This window comes from Lygodium microphyllum, chromosome 24 (assembly GCF_053477565.2).
Source record: "Lygodium microphyllum isolate KBCC chromosome 24, Lygodium_microphyllum_v1.1.10, whole genome shotgun sequence".
NCBI classification, from domain to species: domain Eukaryota; kingdom Viridiplantae; phylum Streptophyta; class Polypodiopsida; order Schizaeales; family Lygodiaceae; genus Lygodium; species Lygodium microphyllum.
In genome coordinates this window covers 116,456,266-116,468,564 of record NC_141158.1, presented here as the reverse complement: position 1 = coordinate 116,468,564, position 12,299 = coordinate 116,456,266, and the positions used below count along the sequence as shown (strand labels likewise).

Below are 12,299 nucleotides of genomic sequence, written 5' to 3'. Positions count from 1 at the left end.
TTTCTACATACATATGTATGGAAGGAATCCTGGGTGCTTGACGATGGACCCATTGACTTGCTGAATTTCAACGTTCTTGCCCTTTCTACACTGAACATCAGCCCATCCAGCATCATCAAGATCTAAAGAAACGACAAGCTACTTGTCTTGAGCCACATTCTTTAGCAAAGTCCGCTCCCCAACGAGTAATGCCTCAACCATCATATCAATATCCACATTACAAGTAACAGTAGCATCCTTTTTGTTTGGACACTCAGCCATGAAATGGCCAAGCTTGCCACAAGTGAAACAATGGCCTGCAAAGGTGCCCCAATTAAGCCTAAACCATAGTTGATGCATACCAATACAATTAAGGCATAGCCAGTTGGTTCTTTTCCTTGAGGTGTCCCACAACATGCACAATCGATTCCTATTGCCTACCCTCATACTGGAGACACCAACACAATACAAATACCTGCCAACTAAATCCCTTAGCAAAGGCCAATAAAATGTAGGGCAACTTTTTACTTCAACCCACATTTGACATTCCTATTTAAGCAAGCATTGAAAATCAGTCATGGGTCTCCATGGCACCACATGCACCAACTATCTGCCAAAGAAGAGGGGAAATCTGCCCAAAAAATCATCTCAGTTCGTGGCGGCTGTAAGCATGACCTCATAGAAACCTCTGCGATCCACAAAAACCTCTTCAATACAATCTCACTACAGAATGGAAGTCAACCACCAACAGATCCATGTATCATTGGGATCCTGTCCGTGAAAAAAAGTATTACTCCATGTTCATAAAAAGCAGAGAAAGATCAAAGCAGTTTCTATGTGTCAACATGTGTATCCACAATGTCCTGTTCGTCACAATTTGGAAGGTTGCTATGATTTTGTTGAACATATTCCCCACATAAAAAGTTGGCAAATTCTAACCAATGCTCCCAATCCAATTCAGGGGAATCATCAAAATGATCGGCAGCCTGTGCATACGAACGTGGCTGGGATTCTGAAGGGGCAAGACTCTCAGCATCATCATAGAAGCATCCACATCATGTTTACTGTGTTTCAACCGTCACTACAGGCAGTGCACCAAAGCATAGATGCCATTTCCTCAGCCGTCTCCTGAATATATGGGATCATCTCATCTTCGCCCTCTGAATATGGCCCCAAAGCATCAACCACCTGGTCTATGGAAGCTGTATTGAGCTTAGACATAATGATGGAAAGAGGGGCTGCAGATCAATCTGCAAGGTCACTGCATACAACCCTCAATAATTCTACCACTGACTCTCTCTCTCGCCAAGTGGACATGTGTGTAGATATACCCCTGGCTGTTGCAGCGTTTGGCAGGCAGAGAAGCAGCACACAGAAGCTGCAGACTGTTAGGACTGTAGTGCTGGGGCTGCACACAGACTTTTGTCTCTTGTTGATCAGCGGATATGGCACAGTCTGACCTGCGTACTGCAGAAACAGGCTGCAGCCAGGCAGGAGGGCAGGCGGAAGGCACACAGGCTCTGTCTGTCTGTCCCTCACTCTCTGTCGCACTCCATGTGTCTGTTCGTCACTGCCGCAGCCCAGGCCTGCAGGAGAGCAGGGCAACTAGCTAACAGGCAGGAAAAATGTAGGGAGGGGGCGCAGATCAGGTCGCAAGAACTGAGGTCAGGTTGGCAGCGATGGGGGGCCAGTGCACAGGCAACATCGTGCAGGTCAGGTCAGCAGCGTCACCTTCTTCTCTCTCTTTTTTTTTAATTATATAATAGGTAATTGTATTAATCATGAAAAAGTACAAGATTACAAAATTAGAAGATGCAGGTCATCAAGCAAATAGCCCAAACAACCAACTCAACAGATCCTCTCTCAGACATCACAATCAAAGTACAAAGGAAGTAGAGTGGCTAGAGGGGGGTAGAAGAATCTCTCTCTCTCTCTCTCTCTCTCTCTCTCTCTCTCTCTCTCTCTCTCTCTCCCTCCAAAAAAAACACATTTTTTTACTGCTACCTTACCATCCACTAATTTACAGCTGTTGACGAAACATAGGTTGATAACTCTCTCTCTCCCTTTCTCCCTCCCTCCCAAAGAATCACATGTTTTTTTACTGCTACCTTATCATCTCCTAATTTACAGCCGTTGACAAACTATGGTTTGATAAATGCTACGAAGACATTTACAACCATTGGCTAATTTAAACCTTTGAAGGTGCAATATTTAACTTTCTTCCCATTCATTTTTCCAGCTACTTACTTGTTCTACCCTACATTAACTGACAAAATGAAACATTGAGGAAACAAGGTCAAGTAGACTCACATAAACAAGCAGTGATAAGATGTCTTTACCTACCGTTAAATACTCAAACTTATTGAACAAAGACCACTTTGCCAAGAAGCCTGATTGATGACTAAAGTTGAAAGGTCGAGTAAACTAGTAGAGCTTTGAGAATAACTAAGATAGGACGACAGTATGTAAAGTCCCTACATCAAGTTGGCAGTCCTAGTGCATACTATAAGCAAATATCCATGCCCTTAATACATATGATTAGCTCACGACTCTATATACCACTTCTATCAAGGGACAATGAGCAAAGTGGATATTGAAAAGGCAATCTACACTACCATAGAAAAGTATTTCCTAGTGTGGACTCTGGAAATCAGGTTTGACTCTTAACACTGCAAGGGAGTTTCACAAAAAAATAAAACAAAACAAAAAAAAGAGTAGATTGGAGGTCCTTCAGCTTGAAATTGTGGGGTTTGGATGGTCACAAGAATTATGTAAACCTTCTAGTTAACCTCACAATGGCACAAACAAAGTGAAGTGGTGAACCTCTAAGAAGCAGAGGTATGTGCTGCCATCATTTCCTTTCTAACATGGTGATTTTATGAATTGTTTGTCTGCTACTTCCCCTAAAATGTACATTAGGATTGCATTTGTTGAACCCTTCAAGGAGATTTGAGCACAGAATGTGTGAGTTCACACAGTTATTCCATGTTCTCAACTTGACTTCCACCACAATGTACGTGCAAGGAAAAACTATGCATATGATTGTGAGAGTTCTGATACCTGAAAGAACGTAATCCTATCAATATTGTCTCTCCTTTGATCAAATTATGGATGCTTGTGTATGGAACCAATCAATCAAAATTCACTAAACAAAAGTTTTCTATGGTAAAACTTCTAGTTAAGTGCACAATGCTATAGACAAGGTGAAATGGGTGAAACTTGGAAGGAAGATGTGTGTGACATCACCACCTGATTTCTAACAAGTTTATTCAATATCCTCTTGTTCGTCTCCTACTTCCCTTAATGAGCACAATCATTGCATCTCTTAACCCCTTCTAGAGGATTCTTTATGCAAAGTCTGTTCATACACACATTTATTCCATGTTCTCGATTTGATTTCCACCATCATGTCTGTGCAAGGAAAACGTGTGCATATGGTAGTGCAAACGAGATCAGCCAGTAATTTCTTCTACTGGAGAACACAAAGCTATCAATATTGCCTCACCTTGAATTAAATTATGGACATCTATCTATGGAACCACTCAGTTAAGATTCACTGAACAAGAGTTTTGTACAGTAAGAGCATTACCAGCTTATTCATAAGTATGATACTGACAGCTACAACAAAGTTAAAGGATAATGCAGCTCTGGGGCCACAAAAGCGTTGTTGCTGGCGTCTTGCACCTTCAGCTGTACGAAGTTCATTTAACAACGATGCCCGCAGCTCCTCTCTTACCTTTACTGTCAAATTGCAAGAAAACACATTCAAAGCTTCTACTGTAAGCTGACACTCAGACAGAAAAGAAGAGTAGTAATGTATACAATCTACAAAACATGGGGTTGTGCAATGGGGTTAGGATGCAGGCACTTACTTCGTTCAGGAGCATCACTGTCCTTTCGTTTCAGCTGCTTTTGAAAATCTTTGCTAGCAAAATGGCTTATGGCCTCCCCCAACACAATCTTTAGTACTGTCACAGGAGTGCAATGTGAGTGTATTGGAGTGTGATGGCAGTTGACTCTTATATGTTCAATAGTTTTGCAGCATTAAAAATGGAAAAGATAGTTGCTTAGATTCAATTGAGCATACACATAAATCCTGAAGGTTATCAGGGTAAAGCAAAGCTCTGGTGCAGCTTTGATATCAAACCAGATGGCTTGCATGCTTTACCCATGTAGCAAATGATCAAAACTTGATACCTCCCTATTCATAACTGTGTGGAATAAGGAAACTTCTACGTGACAAAAGCACAAGATTATGTATGTACATCCAGCACCCCTGACCGTCTATGAAAACATATGGAACCATGCTACAAGCAGATAACACACTAGGATACAAAACATCGTAAATTATTTTTTTTTACAACAGCTTTTACAATTTGTGTATTATGTGCTAAACAACCAGGCAGAAGATTGGCCCTTTAGTACTTCCCCAGATCTTGCTCGAGATGTGGTCAACAGCTAAATTAATCAGAGTTGATCCTTTTCTCGAGTATCATATATTCTACAATAAATTCTTTATCAGTCACATTCTCTAGCATGCCCAAAAGGACCATCCATGAGACAACCTCTGATATGATCTCAAAAGGGTTATTTTGTTCTATTTGCTCAGCCTTGGTAGGTCAAACTAGGCCCAATACAATGTATCCAATGTACTCATGTGCCTATTTAAAGAGGCACTATCTATGCAATGAGAAGCGTGGTATTCTTTGCCTTCTCAAACTTATGGCCCACTTTGCCTATGAGCCTCCATGAACCTCTTCTTCTTCTTTCACTTGGTAGCAAAGCCACCATCCTTGTGGCCATGAAATGTGCATCTGTCATCCATCATCCATGCAAATCATTGAAGATCGAAGGTAAGAAAGGAGACTTCATGAAGCAAATCAAGAAGCATCCATGAATCTCTTCTTCTTCTTTCACTTGGTAGCAAAGCCGCCATCCTTGTAGCCATGAAATGTGCATCCATTATCCAAGCAAATCATTGAAGATCCAAGGCAAGAAAAGGAGTCTTCATGAACCAAATCAAGAGACATCATCACTCAAGCATTAAAGTATATTGGATTCATTCAATTCATCAATCTTATTCAGCTTTTATTCGATGGTTGTCAAGTGCTATTGTCAAGCAAGGGGGTTACTTTCATCAAGCTCAAGGTCTACTTGTCAAGTAGAGAGCTTAAAGGCCGTGCTTCTGATAGATAGAGACAAAGACAGAGAAGAGAGATAAGTGATGGTTACTTATGGAGCTTGACTTCCAAATTCAATCGCAACAGGATTAGATAATAAGATTAGGTATTGTCAAAAACATCTCAAAGGCCTATGTCATTCTACAGCCAAAAAGTTGTCATCCTACTCACTGACTTCCTTTTCTCTCCTTATCTTATCTCCTTCTCTAAACCTTAAAACATTAAGGTCAATAAACCCCCTTTAATACTTATCCTTTTTCAAACTGGTTTGACTTAAAGTTCCGTTCATATCTACATCCTTAAACTAGTCTATTTTCAGCCTCGTTTATATTACTTACTATCGCAAACCGGCCCTAACTATGTAAATTGCATTTATATGAAGATGATTCATTAACTCTTGTACTTAATGCATTTAGCCTTTGGGAAATCCCAGTTTGTAAGAAGTTAATCATGGCTTCAACTTCCAACATTTCATTTAGCATTGAAAATTTTGCGGGCAAATCAATTGTAGTTTCTACTCATGCATAAAAATTATGGATAATAATTTGGGATAGTACACCATTACAAATGACTAAAGAGTGGATAGATAAGAATGAACAAACACTTGCTCTAATTTGTTTACATCTTACTCCAGACCTTATCCACCATATTAACATTAAAGGAACAACAAAGAAAGTATGAAAGGAGTTGAATAAAAAAATTTATGCTAAAGCAAAAAATCAGGAGATATACTTAAAGATAGACTTTTATAGTTTACATCATGAATACAAGGATTCGCTTGCAAAACATGTATCAAAACTAAGAAGCTTAATCAACCAACTTGAAAGAATCCAAGTTAAAATTTTCGAAAAAGGCGCAACAATGCTACTTGTAAGCCTATCTAAGGAATGTGCATCCTTGAAAGATTCACTCCTTACATGTAAAACACTAAAACCTTGAAAGCTATATATCTTCAATTCTTTTGAAAAAGAAGAAACTTAAAGGCAAGTTGACTTATCAACAAGCAAGGACACCATGTTCTTTATAAAGAAGAATCCTAAGGAATACTACCACTGCGGAAGGAAATGACACACCAACACAAAATGGAGATTGAAACACCTACCCAAATGCAATCACTGTAAGAAGATTGGACATCATAAATACACATGCAGATTCAAAAAACAATCAATTTTCATAGAGGAAAGTAACCAAGAAAAAAAGGCAGGACATCTTTTTTGAACACAAAGAGCGTAACCACCCACTAGCAGTAGCCTTAGAATGTACCTAGAGAGAGGGAGATAATCAATCGTTGTAATTTCAATCAATGTAACCGCCTGACCACCTTGTAGTAGCCAAATAAGACACTAAGGGTATTGAAATACTTATATTAGTGGTGCCTTCATTGTGTACAAATGTAATGTGAACTAGATCTTAGAGTGTGGACCTTAAGAGTGTGAAGAGATGAGGATGATGAGTTGGAAGGATAAGGATCTAGGGTAGCAAATCAAACTGGACCCAATACAATGTATCCAATATACTCATGTGCCTATTTAAAGAGGAAAGCTCTGTACAATGAGAAGTGTGTATTCTTTGCCTTCTCAAACTTATGGCTCACTTTGTCTATGAGACTCCATGAATCTCTTCTTCTTTCAAGCATTTGACATGCTCTTTTTTTAGCCCAGCATGTCCATCCAAACACAATTCTTCGCCATCATTTAGCTCATAAGTGGCAGAAGCTTGGTCTTCAATCTTGTCTCAGAGACAAGCTCCCCTCTTTGAGTACATCAACCATATTCTCCAAGCTTGCAATATACCACAAGTTTTGGACATAAGATGAATGAATTGGATGCAATTAAATAAACAGGGACTGGTCTGGAACTCCTAGACAGCTTTGAATAGCAGAAAGCAAAGCACCGGCAAACAGAACAGAATTAACATGTAGCAACCTTTCAATGACAGCACATGAAGTATTGTACATGGCAGTACTTGACAGGAACGTATGACTGAGTAATGCTCATACAAGATCGTAGGCTGGACAACAAAATAACCACACAGAACTTAAACAAGCAGCTTGGATATGTGACAATTGAGAACTCATAGTGTGCAGTATGAACTGCAAAGGACAATGTGATCATGAGGAAAACTTATGTAAAACCAAAAAGATCAACCAACTAGTCAATGAAAGCACAGTATTCAGAAAATCATACACAGAGATAGCTAACCAACATGCTGAAGACAGGTTGATTTACTAACTGCTGGTATACACAAGTAGGGACCTGTTTCCAATGTGCACACATCCTAGGTGAAAAGTCATTGGCTAACCTGCATTCTGAAGGCAAAAGACAACAAACATGAGCCTTACCACAAATAGAATGCCCGAGAGCATGCCTGCATGATCTGGGCATTACCTGGTATGTCAAGCCATGTAATGTAGCCTTGGCAAAAAAGGGGGGGAAAAACATGCAGAAATCGGCATTTTTGATCATGTAGCTTATGTCAGACTGGAAGTACAGACAGACTTTGAATTAATGATGGATTGGGTTGGAAAGACATCGATTATCTAGGATCCAAAGCAGCAAACTTCCACCCATAGAATGAGAGTATCAAAAAACAAAAGTTCTAAAAAATATCATAGAATCACCTTGCATTTTGAATGAAATGCTTGTTTACGATAGTCAATATATCATCTACTCCAGCAAATACAGCTTCAATGCGAGCAAAAGGGATCACACCCAATCAATCAAAGTATGATGCTAGATTTGATGCTTGCACGGTCCGGTGATCCTGCCCACCCAATCCAGATGAACCATATGTTTGTGGCAACAAACAGCATGCCATAAGAAAACAAATAATCTGGGCTGCTGGTCTGTCAGCACGCCTGCCCAGTTATGCCAAGCAAGATCAGAACAATCTTCCGCAAATTCTCCACTTCATCAGTAATTCCCAAACAACCCGAGAGAGTACACCGTGTTGCACACCAGTCACCTTGTTAGAAACTCGGTTATAATGTGCTTGGTCCTAGAAGGTCAATGTAAGCATTACTCTGTCTCAATTTCTGCAGTCTACAGTACAATGCCCCAAAATTTGAATGTGGCTACCAAAAATCATTGTCCACAAGAATCTTTGATGATGCAATGGATGATATGCTGCTGAAATTCATGCACCCTCTGGCTGAAAATATAATAATTCCCAGAGCTTGTGACCTGTGACAACAACCTAACCAGCTACCTGATGATGTGATAGTGCTCAGAGAAGCGGATCGACCAAACTTTCCTGACAAAAACCGCAGCTTTGTGGTTGATGAGATTAAGGAGCGCTGGCGGAAGGTAAAGCAATGTTGTCTGATAGATTTTTCAGTGCAAGCCACTGTATCTTGAGGCGAGCTTTGAAGCAGCTTCTCTTCAGAGAAAATCAAACATTTCTGACAAAACCGCAGCGTGGGTTGATGAAATCGAGAAGCAATGCGGATGCAGAACAATGTTGTATTTAATCAATCTTCAGTGCAAGCCACTGCTTCTTGAGACAAGCTTTGGAGCAGCTTCCTCTCCAGAGCAAAGTCTGTGCCGCCGTGATGAATGACTACGTGGATTTGCACAGGAATGTGAGTGGCAAAGGGCTGCTATGGCTTGTCAGTTTTGTTTTGAGACCCCATGCTCAAGCCACATTCTCTAGCTTCATGCCACGTGCAGGGCATCAGGGCAGGAGGAGCCAGGTCCAAGATCCATGGCCGGAGTCAGGGCCCTAACTTTCCTGTCTTGTGGAGGTGGGTGAAGGCAAGTCCCCCCTACTCTGTTCTTTATTTCTTTCTTTCTCTGTTTGCAATCACTCATCCAACCCACCATTCCCAAACGAATTGTCGTAAGTGTCAATAAATTGCATGATGATGATGATGATGATGCATCCCCCTTTGAAAGGTGCCATTCCCTTTCACCTCATTTTGTTGCAAGGTCGATTTTCCCTGTCACCTCATGTCTCCGCATAGACAAGAGAAGATAGAATTTTGGTCATATTAATGGCCAGTTATACACTGCCTTGGATGGCCGAGGCAGTGTGAAAAGAACCGGCCGTCATGTTCTTCACACACAGTCTTTGCACAAACATAGTGCTTCCAGAAGACCTTCTTGGTACTATCTACAAAAACCTTTAACTAAAAATTTTGAAGAGCTTTCTTGGATCAAATTCTTTGTATTTGTCATTTCTATAACTAAAATATTTGTAAACTTCAAGGTTTTGGACCTTATTCCTTAAACATTGAAAATTTTGCCGTTCGTTATACATTAAGCCTTGATTTTTCATGAGCATTGGACAAACATAACAAGAAAATGTAGTTGGCCCATTGGTTAAGGCTTAACACTCTGAAGAGATTGGTTGGAGGTTTGAACCTTGTCACATGCAAATTATTATTTCAAATGAATGTATCTATCACCTTGTGACTTGGGCATGGGTGTGTTATCATGCGACGACCATATGCTAGTGCAGCACCCCTTTCATTTTTGCACTATGCTCCATCTATCTGAGGCAATGCATGACCAACCTAATTAAAACTAGAGTCTAGCTGACCTAGTCAAGCTAGAAAATGTTCAAAGTTTTTTCTTCAAGCTTTTTACTTTTCCCTCAAATAAGACCTCCCACCAAATATAAGTCGAGAGAATAAGCAAAAGTGATGTTAGCATTTCCCTATGTAGTTTATAAGGGTGTTCCTGTTCACATCTATATGCCCACATCTATAGCACATTAGCTTTTTGTAGTTTATCCGCACGTGTATAAATGCAACTATAGATGTGGCCAACCTTGGTACAAAAAATGAATGGGGAGTTGCTAGTTGGAGAAAACGATATGCATTTTTGCAACCAATAGCTCCTTATTTTACGGCCAATTCTTTCTCAACCACTTGCAACTTACTACATGGCACTCGGCCCAATGAATCCTCAACAAGAGAATGACACAAGAAACTATGTTGTATAATTGAATAGAGGAAACAAATTGTATTGACATGCTTAATGTTTAGCTGAGAGAGAGAGAGAGAGAGAGAGAGAGAGAGAGAGAGAGAGAGAGAGAGTGTGTGTGTGTGTGTGTGTGTGTGTGCGTGTGTGTGCGCGCGCACATGCATGTGCTCAAGTTAGTATGTCTTCAACAACCTTATCAAGGAAGGAGGAGTACCAGTCAAGTGTTCAAGGGGGCAGGAAACTGACTTACATGAACACACCATATGTATATTACATGTCCAACAAAGTGATGTAAACAACTAGACTTAAACCAACAACCTCATGATTATGAGCACATGGACTAATCATAAGGCTATCACCTTTGGGACTTTTTTAAATTCAACAATTGTTTTGCATCAAATCTCAATTATCAATGTGCACTAGTTCAATTTATAACGCTTGACGAACACCTTATTGCCCCTTATGGTAGATCCCTCCCACCAAGGAAGGGTCTCTTCATAATGCATATATTATGTGTGTGGATTCATTCCATATAGAGGATATAGTTCAACTTCTCATGCCTATTCCATACGAACCCAAAAAGTCTCTCAAGTTTACGCCAATATGAAACAAAACATTCTCATTCTCCCAACATGTTTCATAATAGATCACCGTTGGCCAATTGGTGAGTTGATATATGTGTGATCTAGCAAGGCTAGATGTTGCTAATCATTTCTCTGGTTTTCCATATGACAAAATAAATTTCATATACCTTTTATAATTGCCAAGGGTGGCGGTTTTATTATAATAGTGTCATTTTGTATTACCTTGCTATGGCTCATGTTGTTACGTCACCTTGTTTATTTCTAAAATCATCTTGATATCTTTTCACAATTAGAATTCAAGAAAAGAGGTCCCTATATAATGTCGCATGGAAGACAAAGAAAATGAACAATTTTGAAACACCATTTGCACTAAATCATGGTAGACTAGTTGGAAAGCTTTTATTGCATTGGTGCGGGTGTAGTTAGCAACCTTCAAACTTGATACTTCCTTTCTTCCATTTTGCACCATAAGTAATTAGCTATTTTTATCACTTTTGAAGTTATTACTTAACCTTGTTAATTAATACAATGATTAGACAATCGTTCACACTTGGAAAGTATGCATTGACAATATTATGGAGTTCAAGGAAAACAGGGATTGCCAACACATCACTTAATTATGGATAATAGCCCAGCCTACAAGTGTTCTTATTAAGGTGCTAACCATTATTGATATTGGCAAAACTAATATTAACTTAATATATTTTTATGAAGATTGGACATGGAATATTGTTGACGAGTCAATGTTGTTGTTCGAGTTTATGTGTCGTCTTTTTTTTACGTGCAATCAAAGAGATACCAAAAGGTCCCATGCATTTGCATTATAGACATGATGGTACAATACATTTCTTCCCTTGTGATAGGAATCATGTTTACCTAAAAGAATCATATGGGATGATTCAACAAGTAGCAATTTTAGTTGAGCAAATCAAAGCACAAACAAGTAGCTCGTGACTAAAAGTTCACCTTTGTAGCTTGAGCATCCCAACAAAGTTGCTTGGCTTATGTTAGAAACATATCTCTTTTGAAATGTCAAAACTAAGGGCTAATAAACCACTAGAGTGGCTTAGTTCCATGTAAGGGTTAAGTGGCACAAATTCTTTCGAGCTTTTCAAAATAAGATTCAATAAACATCAAATTGGCATAGCTTGTGTTCAAAATAAGCATAGTTTAGTTTATACTTTTCAAAAATTGTCCATTGTCTTGCCACATACACATCGAGAGTATGTGAGTGCCTTGCCACCCATACACATTCAAAGTATGTGAGTGTCTTGCCACATACAAATTGAGAGTGTGTGAGTGTCTTGAAAATGGCTCATATTCTTACTAGTCTAGGTTCAAGAGGAAACATGTAGGGGGTGTAAAAGATAGAAAATATTCGAACAACGTAAAATAACAAGAGTCGAATAATTTGGTTGTCCCTTCCAGAAATGTGTGCTAGAGGGAGAGTATAAGTGACTAGGGGTTAAGACCCTTTGAGAATATAAAAGTGACAATAATATGCACGATAGAAAATGAGTGAAAATGTAAAGAGTGTGATTGAGAAGGCAATGGAAAAGAAGACAAAATAAGAGCGTTTACACATAGCGAGGGGGGCTACTTGTCAATGTGTTAAAAGACCATACTTTACT

The 12,299-nt window shown here is 39.5% G+C and overlaps 1 protein-coding gene across 2 annotated transcripts in view; it reads right to left on the bottom strand.

The window, feature by feature from the left end:
* Positions 1-9,220, bottom strand: part of LOC148015548 (Nucleotide/sugar transporter family protein) — a 31,435-nt gene extending 22,215 nt beyond the window's left edge. The window contains exons 1-3 of one of the 2 annotated variants that reach the window (XM_087665078.1): positions 7,780-9,220; positions 3,852-3,947; positions 3,569-3,720 (exon numbers count right to left, since the gene is read on the bottom strand). In XM_087665078.1, coding sequence (XP_087521204.1) covers positions 3,569-3,720; positions 3,852-3,947; positions 7,780-7,786 — 255 coding nt within the window. In that variant the 5' untranslated portion in view covers positions 7,787-9,220. The remainder of the gene's footprint in view (positions 1-3,568; positions 3,721-3,851; positions 3,948-7,779) is intronic. The other variant, XM_087665080.1, reaches the window with a different exon arrangement.
* Positions 9,221-12,299: the final 3,079 nt, after the last annotated feature.